Raw genomic sequence first — 25,908 nt, forward strand, 5'->3', positions numbered from 1 at the left:
CTACTACATTCCAGCCTGGGCAACAAGAGTTAGACTCCATCTCAAAACAAGAAAAAGAAACAAGAAAAAAAAAGAACTTGGCATAAATTTCAATCCAATTTTTATACACACTCAAGAGATCCCAAGTGCACAAAGACTACACTTTCCTCATCAAATGCAGAGATTCCTTCAGAAAGAATGACATGATTTGTCAAGGAGAATTTAATTCCTTCAACTTAATGTTTATTGTTTGAAATGAGTAGCTATTCATTGAATAAGAATTATTTCAAAGAGATCATGTATCTCCTTCCTCCTACAGATGCAAGGTTATTTTTCTATTTTTTAAGATTGAGGTGTTTATAATGCTTTGTGCAGTCCTTTAAAATGAACTATGAAATATTTCAAACTGTAACTATTAAATGCATTATTCCGGCCGGGCGCGGTGGCTCAAGCCTGTAATCCCAGCACTTTGGAAGGCCGAGACGGGCGGATCACGAGGTCAGGAGATCGAGACCATCCTGGCTAACACAGTGAAACCCCGTCTCTACTAAAAATACAAAAACTTAGCCGGGCGAGGTGGCAGGCGCCTGTAGTCCCAGCTACTCGGGAGGCTGAGGCAGGAGAATGGCGTGAACCCGGGAGGCGGAGCTTGCAGTGAGCTGAGATCCGGCCACTGCACTCCAGCCTGGGTGACAGAGCGAGACTCCGTCTCAAAAAAAAAAATAAATAAATAAAAAATAAATAAATAAATGCATTATTCCTTTGCATAAATGTCTGATTACATTCAAAATTATTAAGATATATAGACCAGTGATTGTGCATTTTTGATTGATTTCCTTAATTGTGCAGTTTTAAAAATGGTTACTACCATATTACCCATTCTAAAATACACATTTTTCACACTTTAGCATTTTGAAAACTGGAATGTGTCTTAAATGAACGTTTGCAATAGTTCAATTGGTGGCATTTTTTGTCTCCTACTTGTGCATAAGATAATATTTCATATTATAATTAAAAGCACCTTCGATTCAATAAAGTAAATATATTCAGTATGTACACTGAATATATTAAACATATTCAGTAATAAATCATATGCATTCAAATTTTTCACTTGAGTATCTTTCATTTGCTGATTTTTTATAACTGAAATCACATACAAACCAGACACTAAATGTATATATAAGTGAGCAGAATACATGGCATACCCCATGGAGTTTCATGTAGAGTCCACAAGCATTGCACACGGGTTCACCCTCGGCGTTTCTGCGCCATAAGGTGGTAGTTGTGGTGTGACAGTTGGCACAGGACAATCCAAGCCGCCGTGATGAAGGCTAGAAACAGTACAAGAACAGAAGTGGAAAAACATAAGTGACATATATATATATATATATATATATATATGCTACATACATACATTAAGATATTTTGTCCCTGTCATCCACAAGCATGTATCTATTTTATTATAAATGAAATGGTCCTTAAGAAAAAAAATTGCAGTGTACTTAGACTGACTTTTCTGGACCAAGAAATCTGAGGTCTGCATAGTGTGCTAGACCCTATAGATTTGATTTACTCCTCCAGCTACCCTGTCTCCATGGATTCAAGAATACCAGGGAGCAGTCATATAGTTGGCCAACAACTTCATGCAAAGATTTTACCAGCGTCCTAACAAGGAGAGTTTCACCCACGGTTTCTTCTCCAATTTAGAGTTTCCCAGATACTCCTGGTATCTTTTTTAGGGGAATTAAAAGATTTTCTAAAAGTTGGCCAAATAGAGTTATATTCAAAACACACCAGAAGTAACAACACAGGTAGACATCAACATGAGAGTGCCCCACCTCCCCCAAGGCCCGCCCCCTACCGTGGACAGCAGTTGGGGGTGCACTATCACAGGTCTGAGATTTAAGTCATGAAATGCAATCACAAGCCACTTGCCAATGTGATAAATGGCTCTGGGCAGTCTCCACTTCCCCTGAAAACTGGAGATCATCAGGTCTGTTTCTCAGATATATGTAAAGGAGTAAACCAGAAACTTTGAAAGGGCCTTTGAAAGTAGATTAATGGAAACTTTGAAAGTACATTAATGGAAATGGATTTCAGAAGAGGGGTAAATGTTTTGTAAAAAAAAAAAAAAAAGAAATATCTTTGAGCACATTCCATAATTACCATCATGATTGCCTGCTGCCTGTATTTTTGTTTTATCTATTTTACAAAAGACACAAGCAAATTTTATGGCATCATCTTAATGCTGCCATTGTCTTAGATGCAGTGATACTAATATATTTGCCCTATCAGTATTATTCTCAACTTTTGTTCATACAAAGGGTTAATTGGTATTACCAGAAAAGGTAAAAGGCCACCTGTCTGCCACTGTCACTCCTATTTCCATGTTTTCTTTATGCCCACAACATCCTTAAAGGGAATTTATTATCTCTAGATTACTACATGTTAATTATAAAGGATGGGAGTTTAAGCTAATATAATTTCCTACCCAGAATGGCAAAATATAAAACTTGTTTTTAAGTTGCCAAGCTTAAATTTCCTTTTAAATGCTGTAAATTACTATAAAAATTGTGACACAGCTTCAGTTAAAAAAAAAAAAAAAATGCATGCTTGCTTCCATAGTAAAATTGGAAGGATACAGAGAAGATTAGCATGGCCCCAGCACAAGAATGACACCCAAATTCGTGAAGCTTTCCATATTAAAAAAAAAAATTAGAGAAAGATTTGGGACCAAACCAAGTTGAAAATTACAAAATTTGCGAAGTTAAGAAAAATCAATTGTAAAGAATGAAGAAGAGAAATGTAAATTGAATATGTATCGAATATTCACAGATTACAGGACAGAGACTTCCAAAATTTTTGCTGGCAAATTTAAAAGATGAAATTAAAATTTGCGTTTATGATTCACATCCTGCTGCATTACTTAGCATCACTCTTTACAGATAAGTTATAAACACAAAGAGACACCGGCAAACGTTTTAGCACTATAACATTTCTAAGAAGTCAGCGCTAAGAATCAATTTGCCTTTAGTTGAAATGAGTATGCTTGGCTCACAGGAGAGCTACCTGGGAAACTGCTTTGCTAAAATCACGACAACATATTAACAAAACTTTACACATCCAGGCTTTTCTTTTTTCTTTGTGGTTAAAAGAAAATAATTTTTTAGGAAAGGATTCCTTTTTCTTCATAAATGTGAAATCAGTAAACGAGGGACAGGAAGGTTCACTTTATAAACCAGTCATTTATGACAGTTTCCAGTGGAATTTGGAGCCAATGTGAAGCAAACTTGTTATCAGAATTTGCCATTATAACAAAGGACTTTATGACTGTCAACCAACTGCAGATCATAAGTGAAGCCAGTCCTCATAAACATGTGAAATGCAGGTGAATGGGTTATAAAAGTTCCTTGTAACAAGTGATCTCAGTCATATTCCTCACTGACAAGGAATTCAAGTTACACCATAAATCTCTTACTTTGCAATGTATTGCGAGTTCAGATTCACAGTGATTGGTTCTATACTGCTGGCTAAACAAACTTGAGTTCAACATTCTGTTTCTGAGAACTAAGCCAGATCCATCAAAACCATAAATAAGAAGCCCACAAGGAGACCTCATTGATAGTGACACACCCTTCAATTGGTATCATTTATAACCCATTTACAAAGCATATTTGCTGACCTTGGTTATGGCCAAGACACCTGCTAAGCACAAAGAAAATTAATTGATTCAGAAATGCTAAAAACTGTTCTTTTTTTTTCTTTTCCTTCTAAGTTATTTTTACTGGTACATGCACAAAACAAATGGCACTATCTAAATATGTTACTAGATCAAATTTATAATGCAACTGGAACCTAAATGGCTACTCTTCCACCAAATTTTTGCTCAATCTCTAGAAAATGTTACCTTTGAGAGTTCAGTTAGTACTCAACTCAATGTGCCTTTCCAGAAAAATAAATCAGTTTCATTGTTCATGTGTTGTCTATTATATGAAAACAAGGAACTTCTGTGGGATATTTTCCACTTACTACTTTTTCTTCTTTAGTACGATGCATTTAAGAAAAAATGAAACCCACAGAGAGTCACACACTACAGTTAAAATTTCTTTAAAGAAAATTTTAAGCTGTGGGAGGTTGTAATGAGTGTAAGGCATATACATTCATTAAATTAACCTCGGCCACTTTATTTTAAATGCATTAAAACAAAACCAACCATAAAACTAATTGCTTCTCTTTAAGGCGTCAGACTTACATTGTGATGCAATTTCACTCTAATCTATTTAACACAAACAACATGTGTAGCATTTGTTCCTGCTAATTAGAGTATAACAAATAAATTACTGGGATACTTAAGACGTCTGGCATCTAACTGTAACATATTTAGCTTTAAAGGGTTATTAGATTATGAGTACTTCGCTAAACAAATGTTAGCCTTACAATGGGGCTGGTGAAAGCTTTCCTTTGTTTTCTCTAACCATTACAGCGGTAAATACTCTCTACGGCTAAGAAGCACACATAACAATGACAATACAAGACTAATCCCTGAAATCAGGATTCCCTTTCTTTAAAATATGGTGGCCGGGCGCAGTGGCTCACGCCCGTAATCCCAGCACTTCGGGAGGCGGGCGGATCACCTGAAGTCCGGAGTTCGAGACCAGCCTGACCTACATGGAGAAACCCTGTCTCTACTAAAAATACAAAAAAAATAGCTGGGCGTGGTGGCGCATGCCTGTAATCCCAGCTACTCGGGAGGCTGAGGCAGGAGAATCGCTTGAACCGTGGAGGCGGAGGCTGTGGTGAGCCAAGATCACGCCATTGCACTCCAGCCTGGACAACAAGAGTGAAACTCCGTCTCAAAAATAAATAGATAGATAAAAAGTACAACGTGTGCGAATTGGTGAAAACGCTCAACTTAAGAACATACAAACCACACGTTTTCTCAAGTTCTACAAGGTTCTCTGATTTCGAAATAACAAAAGTTAGAGCAAATAAATTTTCACCAGGTTCAAGGGCAATCCAAGATATGGAATTTGGGGATACACCTGAGGATAAGAGGTAGAAGTGACCAAGAAGGTGGAAAGGACAAAGTAAAAGGCACCCAAAAGAATATGGCTGTGAGGAGGCGAGAGGGTGGGTGGATTTCTGGCATATTCTATTCGGGGGGTGGATGGTATAAGTGAGCATGGTTTTTCAAGGATTAAATCTAAACCATACCCAGTGAAAAAAGTCTTCCTTCGTCCAGCCTCGGTAGGTCTGTTTTTCCCCTCAGGTTACCATCACCAATTTTTTGCCTATCTTACCAGAATTATTACAGTGCTTTGGCAAGTACACCTAGAGATATATAGATTTTTTCTTTCTTTGCTTGAAACATGGTAACATTTTTCACCTTCCTTTTTTGTTTGTTTTTGTTTTTGTCATTTAGGAACGTCATTCCCTGCGCATAAATATGGGGAAAGGCTATCTTGGCTTCCCAGACGCCGGTTTCGGGGTAACCTCTGCTTGGGCGCCAGTGGGTGGGCGTTGGAACAGCCGGGACAGGATGGTACCGCTGGGTCCCCGCTCGGGTGGGATCGGGGCGGCCGCACCTGTCCCCGGGGAGGGGGACGCCGGAGGCAGGCAGAGCCAGGGCGGGGCGGGCAGGGCCAGGAGAGCCGGGGCCCGGCTGCGAGCCAGGGGCAGGGCAGGTCACACTCACCACGCGCTTCTGCGGCTTGATGAGGGGCCGGCTGAGGCCGTTCATCTTGCTGTAGAGCCCGCAGGCGTTGCACAGGTAGTGGCCGGTGCCGTCCCGCCGCCACAGCGGCGTCTGGATGGAGCCGCAGTTCACGCACTCGCGGCTCTCGGACAGGTCCTCCAGCAGGTCTGCGGCGACAGCGGGGCGAGAGGGCGGGTGAGGCCGCGCCGGACCCGTCCCTCCCCGCGACACCCGGGGGACCCCGGCCCCCAGCCCCGGTGCCCGGCTTCCCTGCCCGCACCCTTCCCGGCTGCGCTTTTCTCCTTGGCCGCAAAGCCAGGAGCAGGGTTTTTATTTCGTCACTATCGATCCGCTGACCATTTGTCCAATACTTCTGCACACCTGGGGCGCCCCAGTAGAGACCCCGGGAAAGAGACAGTGCTGGAAGCAGAGGACGTCAGAGTCCGAGATGAGCGGTGGGGAGGAGGTCGGCTTGAGTCCCCTGACCCCTACTCTCAGGCTGTCCCGGAGCTTTTAAAGACTAAAATCCATCATCATTACAGTGCGTCGTTGCCAAACCCGAGCAAGCCACACAGCAATACTGACCACTGAGCCCCGCTGCAACCCACAAATATCCGGGGACAGAGCGAGGCTGCCGCATTAACTTTAATCTCAAGTAATTTTAAAAAGTATTTTCTACATCTGCCACCGGTCCATATGTGCCTCTTCTCCAATTAAAGATACACAAGTGAAATTAAAAGTACTATTCTTAGGCACCTACGTTAGTTAGAAACTAGAAACGAGAAAATTAACTCTCATCTTTTCAGGGGGAAAATGCACTAACGTTAAGCACAGTTTATTTTCATGCCACGAAGATCAAATGCTAAAATCCCCTGATTTAGAAGTGGGTCCAACTGTTTCTATCCGCAAATTTTTTATGAAAGGTTGATACCTTACTGATTGAGAAAATTACCAAGACCTTCCCAGTGATCATTTTGAGTTATACAATCTATTTAAAATGTGTTTACTTTACCTAATTTTACTATTATTATTCTTTGGTTAGTTTTCAGAATTCACAATAACCTAAACCTGCTAATAAAACAAATCTTAATTAAGAGTAAATGTAACATTTATTACTTCTCAAGAAGGTTAAATATGGAAGAATAAATGTCTCTAAAAATGAGATAGGTACTTATAAGTATAGACCAAAAAAAAAACCGTATAGACCACCATTTAGGTTCTTTAGATTATAGAAGGTTTAAATGTTCTAGTTTTGCATTATTGAAGAAGCATTTCTGAATCACTTTTTAAAGTAAATAAACATTACACTTTAGAGTTTTAGCTGAAGATTGTGTGCTAGTGAACCTTTTTGTTCTTTCTCATCCCCTTGCAGTTTATTGCTTGTGTCTACCATCAACTGTGGGGTAACGATATTTAAATATGACTTTAGCATAAAAACTCTTTAATTCCATTAATACTATTTACAAAACAAGTCTCCTTTCTCATTTCTTATTAAGTTTTAAAGAAACTAGCATCCTACACAGCCCGAGTTCAAAGTTGTCATGGGGATACCGCAACTCACAACAGATCACAAAGATTTATTCTTCTCCGCTCTAAAAGCCACTATTGACTATGGTAATCAGTAAAATACTCAGGACTTCAAGGACACTGAAGTTAAACAAGGTATTTGTCTTTGTTGTTGACTTTAAAATGTTACCTATCAGAGCCCCTCTGGACAGAGGAGTGGGGCATTCCCTGGAAAACCCAGTCCTCTGCCTGGGAACAATAAGAATCCCAATAGAAGACAGCGTGAACTCCCCAGGTAGAACTATTTAGTCATCTGAAAACCCAAAGACAAAATTTAATTAAAAGTCCACTTTGAATAAATAATAAATACAATCTAGGAAGTTTGCTTATTTTTAGTTAAATAAAATCTCTCTCATTCCCTCCCAACCTCTTTCCCAAACCCACCAAGCAGCTATAATCCTCTAAATGACTAAAAAGGAAAAAAAAAAAAAAATGCTGTCTGTATATCTGATTGTGCTGGAGGCTTGCTCACCAAGTTCCCCCTTTTCAACTCACCATTTCTCTCCTAACATGGCTGTTTGGGGTGCCCTTGGGGAGTGATAGATTCCGAGCAGAAGGGCACCACCACCTGTCTTTCTGTGTGTGGCACCAAGACACAGGGACTCAAACACAGTTCTGCAGGAGCTTAGGAGGGTGTAGGACCCAGGAAATAAAGGGGTGTGAGAACTCTGAGATCACCCCAGAGTAAGCTCATCCCATCTACCCAGTCAGCAAGAGGTGTATAGCGTGGGTTTCCAGAAGCCTCCAGATTGTGCGGGTTGATCAAGTTCAGCACTCGGGTTTTAGCTCTGGTGTTTAAAGTGTCTGCCTCCAAAAACGGTTTGTTTAAAAAAAAAAAAAAAAAATCTAAGAAACAGGAAACCTAGCTAGGAAGCTGGCCCCAGAGAACCTGTGAGGACAAGCAAAGTTAGGGTCACTCACTCCCCACCCTTCACCCCAATACTGGCTTGGTCCCAGTCGCTTCCTGATTTCCTAACAGACTCTATGCAAAAGCTGGGTGTTTCCAAATCCCTTCCCATTTTTTTAAACATAATTTTAAAAAAAAAAATGCTTAAAAAATAATAAATCTTCTAGGTCTACAGAAAATTTCTCTAACTGTGGTGTGCCCAGAAGATGAAAAAATTAGGGAAAGTATAGGCTAAATTTAAAACAAAAAGCAACATATTAACTTGCCCACAACTGCCCCATACTGCCTCTAAAGGGATTTCGCATACAGAACCAGTTACTGTAAACATCTAAAGACTCTCTCAGCCATATGAAATGCTGGAAGATTGGAGGAAAGGAACCTGGAGATCAAGCTAAGGTGTGTCAAGAAATAGGCAGAGTTGCAGGCGCTGGCTCAAGCTGCAGCTAGCCCTCACCCAACGCACACACCCTTGCACATTCCCTACAGAACTCCCCGACTGACAAAAGAAGCTTCACACCCAACCATTGCCTCCTTAGAGATTCCCAGTCTCTCCATCTCTGCTCCTGGGAGCCAAACATGGGTCCCTATGCAGCGCTAAGGAAGAGAGTCCTTGACTCTCAAGTTCCAAGCCAACAGTGCGAATCTCAACAGGGTCCCCGATCCCATTCCACACACCGGAAATATGGTCTCCAGGGCCAGCTTTGCAGCAGAAGCAAAAAGAGGGAATTTCGCTGGGCGCGGTGGCTCACGCCTATAAGCCCAGCACTTTGGGAGGCGGGTGGATCACCTGAAGTCAAGAGTTCAAAACCAGCCTGACCAATATGGCAAAAACTACTAAAAATACAAAAAGTAGGTGTGGCGGCACGTTCCTGTAATCCCAGCTACTCGGGAGGCTGAGGCAGGAGAATCACTTGAACCCAGGAGGTGGAGGTTACAGTGACCACTGCACTCCAGACTGGGTGATAGAGCAAAATTAAAAAGAGGGAATTTTGAGACCAAGTCTTGCAGCACTTGGAAGAAGACAGAAAGAAGTTAGGTTATCAGGGAGCTGTTCAAATTTGTTCCTTCACTTTCAGACCACTTGCATTTCCAGGGTGTCTTTTGCAGACAAGGTTGGGAATGTCCCATTTTATCCTAAGGAATCCTGGCCCCTAGAAGGACTGACTTGCTGTCCCTAAAGGCAGCATCGAGGCTCCCACGAGAAGCACAGACCTGGGATACACAAGACACCGGGGTAGGACTGTTTGGATTAATGTGCCTTCCTCCACTCTGCCACCTCTGTGACTCAAGGGGCCTCCCCCACACCTCCCCTCTAACAAACAACAATAAAAAAAGGTGTTGTTTCCTTAGAAAGATTATCAAACAGGTGAAATATATAGTAAGAGAAGCCAGCTGAAAGCACCAAAGACGCAGAATGTTGCATCTGAGAAAAGCAGCCTAACAGGGCTCACACACTCCTGTGCTGGAGTAAACAAAACACTTTTCAAAACGAGGCATTTCCAGGTATTTTTGACAATAGCATTTTCACGGTTTACCCCCTAATGGCTCCCAGACACAGGAATTAAGAGTATGAGTCAAATTGGAAACTGAAAAACTGGTGGGCTAAACTTCGAAGGGAGAATAGGTGCCCCAGCTCCAGGATGCCTGAGTTGCAGCCTGGCCATGTGAGCAGCAGTCCCAGACCAGGGCCCAGCTGATGCCAAGCAAAAGGGCCTATCCACCAGCTCTCCTTCAGCATAAAGTCACAAGTCTGACCACTCCAGGTGCCCTCTCATCTTTTCTTTCCCTCTCTCCCTTGTGGGAGAGAAGACGCCAACCAGCTTCCCTAGGAACATCTAAGCTCTTCTGTTGTGCTTTTCTAAATACCCTTCTCTAGGAAAACACACACACACCCTTTGGAGAGTTAAACTGGGTGAGTCTGCAAGTGCTTGTATGTGTGTTTGGGGGTGGATCAAGTGTCCGCCACTCTCCCAGACTTACTCCCATCGTGGAATCTCTTCCACTCACCCAAAGTAGGGTCTGCGATGAGGCTCAAGCGCTCTTAGTTACCTCCCAGCCTCGTTTTTCCCCAGTAGCAGAGGCCATTCACTACTCATCAAGGCCCTGAGCTTCTCCAAGGCACAAAGGTACAGATGTGCATTTAGTCTCTTCCGTGGAAAGGAACTTGGCACAAGAGAATCGCCTCAGCGCTACCAGACTCTCCTCACCCAGCCACAGGCCTGCAAATCCTTCCTGGGACCAGGCCGACCTCCGTGCACCCGGAGGAGAAAGTCCTGAAAACAGGGCCTGAAAGTCCTGAAAACAGAGTGGAGTAGCTGCTCCACGTCCCCCGTGCGCCCCAGCGCTTTGGACCCACAACCTGACCCTGAGGCGCGACCCTTACCTGCACTGGGGCCCCGGGGCACCGGGAGCGGGGCTCCGGCGCGGCTCTGCAGGCTGTGCAGCACCGGGGTCTCGAAGGGTCCGGCAGGCCAGGCGGGCGTCAGTGGCGCCCCCACGTAGGGCGAGTAGGGGCTCGGATGATGGTGGTGGTGGTGGTGGTGGTGATGGTACGTCCCGTTCAGCGGCCGCGCCGCCGACAGCGAGCTGTACTGGGGCTCGCGGCCGCCCATGGCCGCCAGGCTGCTGCCCCCGCCACTCACGCCTCCCGCGCCCCCACTACCCGCGGCCGCGTAGCCTCCCGGCTCCCGCGCGGCGCCGTTGGCCATGGGCGGGCTGGGCGAGTAAGGGAAGCGCGCCGAGACGTGCGCCGCGGCCGAGCCAGCGCCGCCAGGCCCCGCGGCCCCACCGCCAGCCGCTCCGCCTCCGCCGCCGTACGGGGGGCTGTCGGCGGAGGCCTGGGGCCAGCCGGGGTGCGCGCCCGCGCCGCCCGCGTGGTTGGCTGGCCCACTGCCCGACCCCTGCAGGTGGTACGGTAGGCCGGGCAGCATGGAACCCACGCGAGTGGTGGGCACGTAGACCGGGGAGCTGGCCGCCGCCGCGGCTGCTGCCGCCGCGGCCGCAGAGTGCACGAAGCCGCCGGGCGCACCATCGTAGGCGGCCGGACCCTGGCTGGAGAGAGCGGCGAGGGTCTGGTACATCTCCTCCGGCTGCTCGGGTGCGAAGGGGCTCAGCTTGGCGCCGCGGCTGGACCACAGCAGCTTGCTGGCGGTCGCGGCTTGGTCGAGGTCAGTGAACAGCAGCAGGTCCTCCCAACTCGACAGGTTGCCCCCGGGGCCCGCGACCCCAGGCGCCGAAGGTCCGTGGGGAACCCCGAAGGGATGCGAAGCGTATGAGCTGAGCAGCAGCGAGCGGGCCGGGGGTCCAGCCGCTGCCTCCGCGTCGAGCTGAGGCGTCCCGCAGTTGCTGGCGCCGCCGGGGCCCCGCTCTCCGCCCCGGGAGCAGGAGGAGGACGAGGAAGAGATGGGGGAAGGCGGCGTGGAGGGGTCCCGCGCTGGAAAGGCTCCGGAGTCGCTGGCGTCCGCACCTGCGGCCCCGAAGCGCTTCGGCAAGCACCAGCCGCCGTCAGTCAAGGCCATCCACGGTCCGGCGCCGCTGCAAGCTGACGTCTAGCTCCTGAGGCGAGGTGGGGGAGACGGGGATGGTAGGAGATAGACGAGTTACCAAGAGCGTAGGCTGCACACTACCTCGCCTCCACTCCTTTATTCTAGTTCAAATGGGATCCACCTCCAATGGGATCTTTGAGAACTCAAAGATCCCATTTGAGACTTCTCAAAGATCCCATTTCTGCCCGGGGCGTGGGGATTAATAAGAGAGAGGGGAAAGGAGCCTGCGGAGTCGCCACAGGGCCCTGGAAGGACTGGGATACCAGCCCTCCCTCAAAGGCACCGCTCCGGTCGCCGCGTCCTCCCCGCCCACCCCCTCGGCCGCATCCTTTATCCGTGCGCGCGCCAGATCCCAGGGGTGATCCGCAGAAGCTGGATGAGGCTTTCCTTCCGCCCTAAAGTGTCTCCCCCGGGCTGATGACACACAAAAGAATTTAAGTAGCTGTGCGTGTTGGCACCGCAGCATCCCGCCTCTCTGCGGATGCCCCTCTCCCGAAATGCCTCGGGGTGAGGGTTCCCCACGGGAAAACCGTTCGCGTAAGGAAGGCAACCTGTCCCGGAAAACGAAACCGCCGCGTTCTCCTATACTGGCTCTCCCAGAGTTTCCCGGACTGCGCTGACCAGCCCGAACGCGAGCCCCAGAGAGAAATGCCATTCGGCCCAGGGAAAGTGGGACGCCAGGGAGGGGGCAGCAGTCCGGGTCCTTCCCAGCAGAGGCAGAGCAGGGAGCTCGCGGGGCGGGAATCGCCAGCCCCACCGGCGTCCCCGCGGCGCCGCACACCTTAGACACGGCCCGCGCCTGCAGCCACCAGCGTGCGCGCTCACGCCGGCCGGGCAGCCCGGCCCACCCCGCGGTCATCCCCAGCAGCAGAAAGGCCGGACCCTCCCGGAATCGGACGTAGCGGGGTGGAGCGGAGAGCAGAGAAAAGGAGGGGGAACGCAAGGGGCTGGGGGCGGGGGGGGGCGTGAGACTGCCCCAGAGCCGAGGCGACCCCAAAGGGGAGAGCAGGAAGAATGACAGGGAGAATCGGAGGAGTGGGGGAGGGAGGCGAAATGCAGCCGGGCTGGCCTCCTCTAGGCTGCTCTTCCAAATCGCCTCGGCTCATCGGAGATTACCACACTAAAATTAATGCCCACACACAGACCTGGCTAGATAGCAAGAAAGAAGTTTCTCTGCCTGCCTAACTACCGGCTCCCGCCCCTTTGCGCCGAGATAACTCGGAGATAAGGCTGCGCGCAGATAAGCGCTTCGAGGAGAGGAAAAGAGACTAGAAGTTGGTCCGCGGTGTCCCGGGAGCCTGGGAGCCGCCTCAGCCCGCCCGGAGGGGAGGAGGGAGACACCCTTGGAGCCGACCGCGGCCTGGAGAGGGCCGGAGCGCCGGAGGCCCAGGGGCCCGCGACGAGTAGGGGTGGAGGGGAGGGAAGCGGGGAGATCGCGCGAGGAGGAAGCAGCCGAACCTCGGGCGGGCGCTGCGCATGGAGAACGGCCGCGGCGGAGGGTGCTCCCAGGCGTGGAGAGAGGCCGAGGGCGCCAGCGGGCGAGCGCGAGTCCGGGGTCTGCGCCGCGCTGCTGGTGAATAAAAAGGAGAGAGGAGGCGCCTCTTACTGCTCTGCCGGAAAACTGCAGCCAGCGCTCCTGATTGGACTCACCGAGCCCTAAACAAACAGCGCTCGCCGAAGGGTGCCAGGCTGTGGGTCGGAACTGCGCTCAGCGAGCAGCTGGGCGCTGGAGGTGAAGAGGAGGAGGAGGGATCTAGGGGAGGAGAGAAAAGAGGGTGGGGAGGGGACGGCGAGGGGGAGGGGAGCGCGCCGCCCAGGCAGACAATGAGCGCCGCGCTGCCTGCGGGCGTGGGCTGAGCCGCGAGCCCTGTGCCCGGAGTGGGGGCGAGTCCACCCGGGGGGCGCCGAGCCCAGGGACGCCGGGGGAGGGGCGGAGGCCACAGAACGCCTGACCTGGCTGGCGACCCGCACCCACACAGCGGCTGTGCACCCTCCCGCTCCCGCAGTCGCACACACACACCCACACGAGGGAGGAGGAGGGAGCCTTGGCACGGGAGGAGTTGGCAGTGCACAGCCCCGCGCCGCCGCCGCGGCGGGAGGGGCGCTCCAGCCCCTGGGTCAGCACGCCCCCAGAAGGAGGGGAGAATGTGCTCTGCGCCCCCCAGTCCCCCAACCCCGCCTAGCCCCTTCACAGCAAATGTGCTTTTTGCCCTGCGATTGTGTGAGACCGACCTTAAACTTTCTCCGACCCTATCTCGGGATGCTAGGGCTCAGGTCGTGGTGGTTTCAGGAACCTCACGACAAAATTCCCCAGTTGACTTTTGGGAACTTTAACTCGGGTGGTCCTGTACGGAAAGGTAGTCTATGGGGTGCGCAGAATGGAAAAGGGCTTCCACATCAGTGGTGTTCGAGGACGCTCTCCAACTTTTGATGTCCCGTTTGCACGGAGATTTCCCTGGAGAGTTTCAGGTAAGTCGCAGATAAGTCACTGCGAAGAGGGGGTGTCACCTTCCCTGGACCCAGAGCTGAATGCTGCTTCCCCACCCCCACGTTCATATACACACCCCCTCTTCGCTCCCTCCAAACAGTTATCACAACTCTGTACAAACTGATACGGTCCCTAGCGGGCAAAGGGACTGGAAATGAACGTCGCGGGGTTATCAGCGCCGATCTGTCAGCGGCGACTCGCGCGGCCGCAGGCTCGTCCGCTGCAGGAGCCGTGATATATGTCTCGCTCCCTTTCGCTCACAGAAAGGATTTCTTCCGACAGACGTGACCCCAGAAGGCTGCCGAGGGAGAGTTTAGGACAAGAGGAGTTGTTTTTGTGAGAATGCATTTTTATGCTTTCCCCCGCCCGCCCCCTCTCCCCCCCGCCAGGTAAATCGAAGTAAATGATTTTCTGAAGGTCGGTCTCCCAGAAAGCGTTTGGGCTCTGGTTTTTTGTTTTGTTTTTATTTTCGTGTTTTCCCAGTTAGGGAAGGGAGAGGAGCCTGTGCAGAGTTGAACTGGGGTGGGGAGGTGCGTTGTAAAGTATGGTTTCCAGAGACGGTGAGACCTCATCGCTAAGCGTTGTTTCCTCTGCATGTAACTGTGAGTTGTGAACTTGTGGCTCCTGGGGGAGCGGGGACAGGGCCTGGCAGTGCGGAGGAAGGGGCGAGGAATTCAGGAAGTTGGAGAGAATTCTTCTTTTTTCATTCTTCGTTGTAAATTGCTTCTAAACACTTCTGAATTTTAAATTGCTACCGAGAAGGTCCAGAAACCGTTCTCGTCCAATTTAGTCACTTTTATTACAATCCACTTTGCCTCCCCCAATCACTGCGGCGGCTCCCAGTTTCAGCGTGGCCACATTTTGAAAAGGCTGAAGGTAGAAAACTCTGGAATGGAGAGGTTGGCTACTGGAGCAGGATCCAGGGGCTTTAAATTTTAACCTGAGTGCGATTGAATGCGCGACTCCCAGAAGAGATAGCCAGGCGTCCGCCCGGCCGCTCAGCCCCCGCCAGGACCCGGAATGCCTTGCTTTTGGTTCTTTTCGTGAGTTTCACCAAATGTTTAAGTGGACTGCGTTCTGCAGAAGCTCAATTGTAAGCAGTGACGGAAATGTGTTGTGGACATTTGATTTCCTTTGATTCCAACGTTTTGAAATAATGTTTCTCAGGTTTGCTATTAAAAGCAATTTTCTAAAAACTCTATCTTGTTTGCTAAAAATAAACTTTCTGGCTCAGTTTGTGTCCAGGCTGTGAATGGCCTCCAACCCTGAGCCCCGAGGAGATCGAGCCCTGGCGCGAGCCTGATCTCTGTCCTGTGTGTTTCTTTGTATTTGCAAGTACAAGGATGTCTGCGTGGAAATCCCTGGACACTCGATACCCCCCGGGGACCTGCTTTTCCCGCAGCTCCGCAGACGCGGCAGAAGGGCGCGCTGGCCCCGGCGCTGCTGGGACAGAGGTGAGCGGCAGGGTGGACATTGACCGATTCGACAACCTTCGGGCTCTAAGGGCTCGGGAAGGGACCCCGCATTTTACCCTCCAGATTCCCAATCTATTTTTAAAAATAATGTTCAAAACAAATGGGAAAAATAAGTGATTGCTCCTTTTCATGGTCACAGATTGTATTTATTTTTTCAGACTGGTTTTCCAACCAAACGAGGGAATGGGTAGTGAATGTTGTTGTTGTTTTTGTGTGCGTTGGTTAATTTCAAAATAAAACTGTTTAACTCGTACAGTTGATTCAGACAGAAAACCAAGCTGCCTGACCTCTCCAATGTGCCTTTTCCCCAGTGCATCTTTGGCGCTAGGGACAACTCTGGGGAAGACAAGCATGTTTTCAAAGCCACTCCCATGAGCCCCAGGCCCGCTCGTGGAGCTTCCTGGGCGCGCCCCAGCTGGTCTAGAAGGCCGGCAGATTAGGAAGTTCTGAGGGAAGAGGTGCACCCCAAACTAGGGAGAAACCCAAGAGCTGGGGAGAAGGCACCCACTAGTGTCCAAAGTACACGGACAGCTCTTAAAAGTTCCTGTTTTCTTCGTGGGTATATATATATTTTTTCTTTTCCTTCTTTTCCTTTTTTTTTTTCCACCCCCGCCTGTCTCCTCTTTCGGGATTTGCTAATCTTGAACGAAACCGTTTCTCTCCGGACTGTTTAGACCCAATGAGCGGCCCCTCCTGGGCGAGTCGTTCCCCTTACCCTCACAGAGGGCTGGCTCCCGGGCGCGGCCTGTCCCCAGGATTGATTTATTTGGGCCGCGCCACACCACTATTCGCGATTCAAATCCACCCAGAACACTGTAGCCAATTGGGCAGGGGGCGGGGGCTTGGCTGCCAAACGGGAAGGGTGTTTGGGGACCCAGTCTTGCGCCGCTTCCGGAGGAGCGGCGAGACCCGGCAAGGACCCGCGTCCCGGTGCACCTCCACCCCCGCGAACTCACGCTCATTTTACTATCCTGTCACAAAACTGGCTGCTTCGGCGATGTTTCATAAAGAAAAAGAATGCATTTCTGACTTAAAACATATTTTTAACTTAGATTTTTAACAGCCCAGATTTATGAGGCCTTCTCGCTTATACCATATTTCTTCCCGTCTCGGGACGCTTTTACCCAAGGACCCAGCGTCACCTCAGAGCCCCCCACCCCTGCCAGCGTCTGGGGCCAGTGGCGAGTTCCAGGCGGCGTGTCCCCCACTCAGTGGTCGCACTGCACCGTAGGCCGTCGACCAGAGTCCTGGCGGTGATTTTCTTTCTTTCTTTTAAGTTTAAATCTCGGAAAACCAAAAACACTCTTTAGAAACGTCAGGTGGTGGCGGCGGAAACTCAAAGGTCGCCCCCACCCCCAGCGCTGGCTCCCCGCCGCCGGCCACTTCGGGGGAAGGACCGCGCAGAGCCAGCGCCGGGGTCCCCGGGCGGTCGGAATCAAGGCCCGGCGCGTTACGCAGGCCAGGCCCGGCCTGGAGGCCCCTCGCCCGGCGCAGCCCCCGGCCGACCCCCGCGCGCCGCCGGCGGCCGCCAGCACGGCGCGGAGGTGGGCTCGCGGCGGCGGCGCACGAAAGGTCACCGCGGTGGCATTCCTCTCCGCGCTGTTTACGTGACTTAATGTACTCGCTGCGCCGCGGGTAAGTTCGGGCCGCGATAAGGGGGCGGTCGGGGGAGGGTCGCCGTAAAAGCCCCACGCCGGGCGCCTCCAGCCCTCCCCTCATCCATTAACCTTTTTACTTTCTTCTCCCCTCTCTCTCCAAGTCTGTTATCTAGGCCACCCAATGACCGACGAAAGATTTTCCCTCCCTGCTTCTCCCGTAGCCGCTTTAAACCAAATAAATTTAGCTATTAAGGGCCAAAATGTCTGACAAAAGATCGAAAGGTGTCTTTCCGTGATCGCTTAAAGAAGCGAAGGAGAAGCTTGCGGATCTCAAATCCCGATAAAGAAATTCCGCGCCGGCGCCGGCCTCCCTCCCCGAGGCCTGGTTGCTCCCTGACGCCCTAAGACCCCGACTTCGGCGGCCGCAGACCTCAGATGGGCCCAGTGGGACCTGTGGCTGCCGCCTGGGGAAGGTGGAGGTTCCCGGGCTGCGGGGCCAGGGAGTGCCAGGCCCTGGGAGACGGGGTGGACACGGGGGTCCCCGGGAGCTCTGGAGCTCCAGGTGGGGATCTTAAAACGGCCCCCCTGCACTTCGCGGAAAAACTAAACCGAGCTCAGGGGGCCGAAATTACCACCCCGTTTTGATTATTTTCTGACACTAAATAATAAAGATAAAACCCAACCGCCCCCACCTACCATCCCACTCCCTGTGGGTCTGCTAAGGGGCAGTGTACTGGTCCACGTCGCTGGTCCTGGGGCAGCGCTCCCTTTGAATCCCAGGCTGAAGGTGGTGGGTGGAACTGAGGCTGCCCGGGAGGGTGTGGACTCGCAGAGTAACCGCACGCAGGTGGGAGGCAGAGGTCCAATCATTCAGTCATCCTCGGCTTGGGTTTGGTTTGAAGTGTGGTATTTATTATCATTATTAATTGCTACTGGCATCACTACATAAAGCCTAGGGCTGCCAGCTGGGCCGAGGCCCTGCCCCTGGAGTGATCCCTTCCCTTTCACCAAAGGGTGACGGCAGGGAAGATCCAGTTTCCTGATCCTGAATACTAAAAAGTGAGATTGGGGAGTCAGTTGTGATGTTTTTGAAGTTTTCTCCTTCCCTTAAGTAAAAGGAGTCCATATTCCAGACCAGCATAAACCTTTTCTACCTCTTTGAAATAGGACAAGGAGGTGATGGGGTGGGGGTAAGTTTCAGACGAGACCCCTTGGCTTCCCGGCAGGGGGCTTTCCCAAGTCTTCTGCCTCCCCCAGTGTGTTCTCTGGCAGATGGTGGGGGCAGGACTCTCAATTCCAAGAGGCACCCCAGGGTCTGCTGTCTGCCCCCTCACACTGGCTGGGAAGTGGAAGATGCTTCTCTTTTTTTGTTATCTTTCCAAATAAGGTGAATGCCAAAAATCATCCGTCCTACATAATCCTTACCCCACCGGCCTCTGGGGAGGGGAAAATTAGCGCATCAGAGGAAAAGGGAACATTTCTGCTCCCAAGAAGGTGAAAGAGATGGAGAAATGTCCAACCCACTAGACAGGCAGGACCTAGGCTCTTCCTGGATTTTGCTGGTATCACAAGGTGTGCAGGCCACGCCAGTTCTAGGGCCAGGGTCCATATGCCACTGTCCCTGGGCTGTCTCAGCTCAAAGACCTTCCTGACTGTTCAATAGTTTTTTGGTTTTGTTTTTTCAAAACCAAAAAGTGTGGGACAGGGAATGCTAAAAGGAAGCAAGGAAAAGAAGGAAATCAGCTTTTGGAGACTTGCTAAATTACAAATGCCCCACTTTGAGTCAATTAAAGGGGCAAAATGTGCCCAAGAAACAAACAAAAAAATTACCCAGAAATATGACCTCTCCATACAGCTATGTTGCAAATATGCAGATAATTAGGACCAAAGGCTTGTCTACCAGGTTGCCGTCCTCCAGTTCCCTGCCACTTGCCCAGTGCATACTGAGTATGCACTGCACAAGGAAGAAAGAGAAGAGTTAGCTCCTAGTTTTGAAGTGTTTGCAGTCTAGAAGGTTGGCACCTCTGTAAAGCCGGTTGGGCAAAATCCCACTTTCCAAGATGGAAGGAGATGACTGAGTCTTTTTCCCTTCTCTAAAAAAGTACTCAAGTCCAGATTGCCCTCTAGGCAACCCAGTGGGTTTGAAAAGAAAGGAGTGGCTCATACACTGAGGGAATTTCTAGGAGCCATTGGGCCTGCGCAGGACCCTGAGCCAGCCTGCCTGGGTTTCAATCCTGATGCCACCGTTTACTAGCTATGTGATCATGGCAAATAGCCCAACCTCTCTGTGCCACAGTTTCTTCATCTGCAAAATGGGCATAATAAAAGTACTCCCCTTTGCCGGGCGCGGTGGCTCAAGCCTGTAATCCCAGCACTTTGGGAGGCCGAGACGGGTGGATCACGAGGTCAGGAGATCGAGACCATCCTGGCTAACACCGTGAAACCCCGTCTCTACTAAAAATACAAAAAACTAGCCGGGCGAGGTGGCGGGCGCCTGTAGTCCCAGCTACTCCGGAGGCTGAGGCAGGAGAATGGCGTGAACCCGGGAGGCGGAGCTTGCAGTGAGCTGAGATCCGGCCACTGTACTCCAGCCCGGGCTACAGAGCAAGACTCCGTCTCAAAAAAAAAAAAAAAAAAAAAGTACTCCCCTTTTAGGATTGCTAAGAGGATGAAAAGGTTTCTTACATGTAAACTGCTAATAGTACCTGGCACATAGTAAGCGCTATATGAATATTATTACTAATATTTATTGTAATAGACTTTCATATACTACATCAAATTTCGATTTCTTGTTTGGCCCAACAGGAGCAAACTTAATTCCCAGTAAATAACTTCTTTGAGCACTCATTCAGTTGGGACCTGTGATTGACCAGAGGTCTCAAGCCTTTTCTATGTACTAGCAGTGAAGACTTTATTTATTGCATTATGGTAGGAAAGGAGGTGAAGGGTGAGACAAACATTAGGTTCTCTACTTGTCTTTGGTTCCTTTGAAGAGGAGACATCCCTTGTTGTTCCCCTTGCAAATGCCAGCAACAGATCTTCTGCAATGTCTTCTACAGGACAAAGACAGTAATCTTGAGGCTCCTCCTCTGCTCCAACAAAAGAATCCCTGTCCCAGCAGCACCCCTTCCTGGGAACCTCTTTCTGGCAGTAGACAGGAGTGAATTAACAGATCACTAAGAAGGGTAACCTTGAGGACTGGCATTAGATATTAGCAGGGGTGGGGAGCGGGGGAGAGAACTAATTAAAGTGACCTGATCATCTAACTTTAGACTTCTCTTATGCCTTTTTACTCTTCAATGTGGTTTTGCTATATATGCAGATTTATTATACTTTAATCACATTGTTTTTTTGAAGGAAGAAAAAAAGATCTCTGAGAAGCTAGGGAACACGTTATTGATAGGGAAAAAATCTAGGCCATTCCAGTCATTTTTCAACTGATTTTCTGTTTTGTTTTGTTTTTTTTCTTATAGCACCCTATCTTCTAAAAGAAGATCTAAACCTTCATAATGAAAACTTTAAAAAGGAATTTATGGGATATAACAAATAATACTCTTCTCTAGATAAAATGACAGGGAAAGAGATTTGTTTTTCAGAAGGCAAAGTCTGGAGGGAACATAAAAGTCTTCCCATCCCTGCAGCTTTTCTGCCCGGTTTGTGCCCAGCGCCTGTTTTTCTCTTGTCTTTGACAGTTCTGATCTTCTCTACGTTTGATTTACTGAGTGCTGTCATTTCTCTGCTCTTTACTTTCACAATCACACATTCAAACCTGATAAAGTTCAAGACCCTGAATACTTTGCAGCTCTCCCAGATTTACAACCCTCCTGCCCCCCAGCCCAGCCAGCCGTCCTGAGGCTGATTGAATCCTCATGGACAGAAGCCTTTGGGAATCAGCGGAGAGCCAGAAGGTCCAAGAGAGCTAGGCCCAGGGGGAACGTCAGCCCCCGTGTCAGTTCTGTTACCCATAGCAAGCCTGGGTAGGTCCCTTCCCCTTGAAAGCGATTGTCAGCATCCTCTTGTTTTAGTTCTCACTTCCAGCCTGTAACCTGCCTGTGGGCAAGTACAGAAACTGTAATTCACAAAACAGAATTGGTGAGAATTCAAGAGGCTGAGATGGGAGTATCGCTTGAGCTCAGGAGTTCAAGGCAGCAGTGAGCTATGATCACACCACTGCAGTCCAGCCTGGGCAACAGAGCAAAACCCTCTGTCAAAATAAAAACAATAATTTTTAAAAGGCAAGGTGCGGTGGCTCATGGCTGTAATCCCAACACTTTGGTAGGTTGAGGCGGGCAGATCACCTGAGGTCAGGAGTTCGAGACCAGCCTGGCCAACATGGTGAAAGCCTCTCTCTACAAAAACCGCAAAAATTAGCCAGGCATAGTGGCGTGTGCCTTTAGTCCCAGCTAGTCAGGAGGCTGAGGTGGGAGAATCACTTGAACCCAGTAGTTGGAGGTTGCAGTGAGTCTAGATCACTGCACTCCAGCCTGGGTGTAAGACCTTGTCTCAATTTAAAAGAGAGAGAGAGAGAGAGAATTGGATGCAAAATTATGGTCAATGTGCATGCATGAGTGCTAGATTTTCCTGGACTACTAAACAGCCTTGTAATCAAGGGCAAGACACTTAACCTCTTCGTGACTCAGTTGCTCCTTACATAAAATGGTAAAAATATTGTTTTCTGCAAACATTAATCACAAACTAATGACTTCAGTCCCCTTTCCTGCATGTACATCTGTCAGGGCCCCAGGAAGACCGCTAGCATGTGACTGATCTGGCTCTTTGGTTTCTGTCGGGTTAAATACAAACTTACACGTTAATCTAAATACTACACCAGTGGGCTAAACAAAAGGGATGATCCATTTCCAAAGGCTGAACAGTTAACTTAGAGTCAAGATTTTCAAACCACTGAAATGTCTTCCGATAGAAGTTGCTATCTAAATTATTTATTCTTTGCCTGTGAATATAAGCCCACTGAACCACAGAACGCTGACCAAAAGCAATCACTGAGGATGGACTCCCTTATTCTCAATGATTACTCTAAGGGGACTTCATACTTACCAAATAAGCAATTCTTTTGCATGAGCTAATGTTTTCATTTATCTTGAACTATCAGAGTTTTCTGACTAAGGTAAACATTTTAGGTGGCAGCAGTTTAAGTAGGTTTTTTTTTTTTTTTAATCACTGTTCTAAGTCACTGGACTAAGAAAGGTATGATTCCCCGCCCCCCACCTTTAATGTTCATGTCCTACAGAGAGCCAAATTGTCATGATACCGAAGGGGAAAATTGTGTTAGCCTGTTAGGGAAGGAAGCAGAGTAGTTGCCTACCTTCTTCAGAAGGGGTTTTTATTTTTAATCTATCCACTCAAGAGACACCCTTTAGAGTATATTACAATGTTGCTTTTTCCTGGCCATAATAATATTCACCTCTACAGAGGTAGATAAAGATAGAAACCTGACTTAACGGATATCAAATAACTTTTTCTGGCTACTCTTAAGCTAGATTACTGCTGTTTATAATACCACAAATTAAAGGCATGCAATTATCCAACCAAAAAAAGTGTGAATATTATACCATTTTTAAAGATTGACTACCAGTGCCCAGCAAACTCTAGCCAAAAACCACAATGTGGATCCACAAAGCTGTCAACCTCTACATTTCAAAGTCATCTTTCTGTCCAGAGCTCAGCACGCTTTGGGCAGAAGTGCAAAAGGCTAGGTGCATAGGAAAGGGTCTACCCAGTGCAACTGCTGCAGCAGCTCCCTGCCCCTCTGCACCTGGAGCTAGATTAAGCACCAGTTATGGAGGCATGGGTTCAAATCCCAGATATGCATCTTGCTGTTTCTCTTTAGTTGTGTGATCTTGGGCATGTTCCTTAATATCTCTACTCCTGGCCAGGCACGGTGGCTCACGCCTGTAATCCCAGCACTTTCGGAAGCCGAGGCAGGTGGATCACCTGAGGTCAGGAGTTCAAGACCTCCCTGGCCAACATGGTGAAACCCTGTCTCTACTAAAAATACAAAAATTAGCTGGACATGGTGGCAGGCACCTGTAATCCCAGCTACCCAGGAGGCCGAGGCATAAGAATCGCCTGAACCCAGGAGGTGGAGGTTGCAATGAGCTGAGATCACGCCACTGCACTCCAGCCTGGGCAACACAGCAAGACCCTTCTCAAAAAAAAACCATATATATATATATGATTTTCATGAACATTAAATGAATTAATATTTATAAAATGCTTAGAAGAGTGTTTGGCTCACCATACAGGCTGTTTGAGATGTTTGATAAATAAGCAAAAACACAAACTTCTATTTCAGGCCACTTTTTAAGAGGAAGAGAGGAGGTACCAAGGCCTCAAAGAAGTGAGGTAGGAAGGTGATCAAAACTAAAAAGAAAAGACAAGAAAAAGCTTTTGTGAGCATCGGACATTCCTACAGGGAATTATTTGCAATCAACAACTCACCCTGTCTGTCCCTAGCTGATAGTGCAAGTAAGTTTTTGTTTGTTTTATTTGGTCATTCAAACTCCATGATCCTGCTGAGACAAACACTATGGCGGGTACTAGGGGTGCAAAGATGCGTGACAATGCGCTGCCCTCAAGCTGCTCCCAGACAATCAGGAGAGGCAGACAAGGTTACAGAAAATTGTCACACCAGGTGGTAAGTGCCACCGTAGAGAGAAATCAAGGGACTGTTGGAGTGCAACCAGGGAAGGCTTCCTGGAGGAGTCTTAAAACTCACTGAGTTTTAAAACTCTTAAAACTGGGTTTTGAGAAATGACTTAATCAGACAAGGTTTAGGAAGTGAGAAGAAGCAAAGATAATTAACTGGAGCCTTAGTGTGAAGTGCCAGCAAGAAAGCGGAGAGGTTGGCAGGATTCAGATACATGCAAAGATTTTTTAACTACAAAATTATACCAAAACTGTAGATGCAAAAATACACCTTTTACAGCAAAAGATAAAGAGTGTCAATGAGGAAGAAATGATCAGATCTCTAAGTGTATTCACTGGAAAATTGACCTCAAGGATGAAAACCTGTTCAGACAGAGAGATCACTGTTGCATGCTATGATGGCCAAGCCATGACTGAGTCTCCTAAAGTAAATTATAATTAGATTTGGGGCATTCAAGTGGAACTCAAAATAATAAAATTAGGCTGGAACACTAGAATGTAAGCTCAACACAGCTGGACACGGTGGCTCACACCTGTAATCCCAGCACTTTGGGAGGCCAAGGCGGGCGGATCACGAGGTCAGGAGATCGAGACCATGCTTGCTAGCACGGTGAAACCCCATCTCTACTAAAAATACAAAAAATTAGCCAGGTGTGATGGCAGACGCCTGTAGTCCCAGCTGCTTGGGAGGCTGAGGCAGGAGAATGGCATGAACCCAGGAGGCGGAGGTTGCAGTGAGATCGCACCACTGCACTCTAACCTGGACGACAGAGCGAGACTTGTCTATTCTGCTCACCATGGTTTCCCCAGAGCCCAGAGCAGGGCCTGGCCCATAGCAGGACCAGCCTGGCCAACATGGCGAAACACTCTCTTGCTAAAAATGTAAAAATTAGCCGGGTGTGGTGGCACACACCTGTAATCCCAGCTTCTCAGGAGGCTGAGGCAGGAGAATCGCTTGAACCCAGGGGGCAGAGTTTGCAGTGAGCCAAGATCGCGCCACTTCATTCCAGCCTGGGCAAAAGAACAAAACTCCATCTCAAAGAAATAAAAAAGAAAAAAGAAAGAAAGAGAAATTCAAACTTCCTCCTTTCCTATTCCACCAGTCCCTGAGATTCTACCTCCTCCATGAGATCTCACCTGACAAATTGGAAGAGGAACAGTGGGTTTTGTTCCTACATAATCACCTCATGTCCATGGCAACAATACTCATGAATAGTCCAGAACCAATTTAACCTTGGCATACAAGAGGCCTCCCATGCTTTAAGTGCTAGTTATGTTTCTGAAGAGTTGTGGGCATGTAGCATTTTTAAAATTCAAATTATTCAAGCCCACCCTGAGTGAAGAAAAAAAATCAAATCACTTTCTGGTTGATTTACACTATAGCTTTTAATTCTTCATTTCAAAGTAGTTATCAATTAGCAGTAACCTCCAATGTTTATAGTTTATGTTTCTCTGTTCCCTATTGACTCTCCTTTAAGACTATAATGATTTTTTTTTTTTGAGATGGGGTCTTGCTCTGTCACCCAGGATGGAGTGCAATGGTGGGATCTCGACTCAATGGAACCTCTGTCTCCTGGGTTCTAACAATTCTCATGCCTCAGCCTCCAGAGTAGCTGGGATTACAAGCATGCGCCTCCCTGCCCAGCTAATTTTTTTTTTTTTTTTAGTAGAAACAGGGTTTCACCATGTTGCCCAAGTTGGTCTTGAATTCCTGACCTCAGGTGATCCATTGGCCTTGGCGTCCCAAAGTGCTGGGATTACAGGTATGAGCCACCGCGCCCAGGCAAGACTGTAATGATTTTTAAATAAATAAGTTCATAGTTAATGCACTGGGAAGTACGGTTTTTACTTTCAGCTCTTTAAATTAATCACCTATATATTTTTATATATTTGTAGCAGAGGCTGCTCTTTGCCTCTAATATTTGCTCTCCTTTGTATTTTATTTTTTGGGGATGGCGTCTCGCTCTGTCGCAGACTGGAGTAAAGTGG

At 48.4% G+C, this 25,908-nt stretch overlaps 1 protein-coding gene, 1 long non-coding RNA gene and 1 other non-coding gene across 8 annotated transcripts in view; 2 read left to right on the plus strand and 1 right to left on the minus strand.

Annotated features, from left to right (window-relative positions):
• The window catches only part of LOC105464867 (GATA binding protein 6), a 33,498-nt gene extending 20,082 nt beyond the window's left edge, over window positions 1-13,416 (minus strand). Inside the window, exons 1-4 of one of the 2 annotated variants that reach the window (XM_011712969.3) lie at window positions 13,151-13,409; window positions 10,531-11,702; window positions 5,675-5,841; window positions 1,185-1,310 (exon numbers count right to left, since the gene is read on the minus strand). In XM_011712969.3, coding sequence (XP_011711271.1) covers window positions 1,185-1,310; window positions 5,675-5,841; window positions 10,531-11,665 — 1,428 coding nt within the window. In that variant the 5' untranslated portion in view covers window positions 11,666-11,702; window positions 13,151-13,409. Of the gene's footprint in view, window positions 1-1,184; window positions 1,311-5,674; window positions 5,842-10,530; window positions 11,703-13,150 lie in introns of both variants that reach the window. The other variant, XM_071085562.1, reaches the window with a different exon arrangement.
• On the plus strand, window positions 2,585-2,686 carry LOC112423826 (U6 spliceosomal RNA). The gene has a single exon (XR_003014384.2). It is a non-coding gene; the product is annotated as a U6 spliceosomal RNA (small nuclear RNA).
• A 157-nt stretch (window positions 13,417-13,573) lies between the features above and the next one.
• The window catches only part of LOC139360055 (uncharacterized), a 56,001-nt gene continuing 43,666 nt past the window's right edge, over window positions 13,574-25,908 (plus strand). Inside the window, exons 1-2 of one of the 5 annotated variants that reach the window (XR_011617035.1) lie at window positions 13,574-14,161; window positions 14,444-17,290. This is a non-coding gene — a long non-coding RNA (uncharacterized lncRNA). Of the gene's footprint in view, window positions 17,291-23,291; window positions 23,740-25,908 lie in introns of those variants that run through there. The other 4 variants (XR_011617036.1, XR_011617037.1, XR_011617034.1 and 1 more) reach the window with 4 other exon arrangements.

Source organism: Macaca nemestrina, chromosome 19 (genome assembly GCF_043159975.1).
Source record: "Macaca nemestrina isolate mMacNem1 chromosome 19, mMacNem.hap1, whole genome shotgun sequence".
NCBI classification, from domain to species: domain Eukaryota; kingdom Metazoa; phylum Chordata; class Mammalia; order Primates; family Cercopithecidae; genus Macaca; species Macaca nemestrina.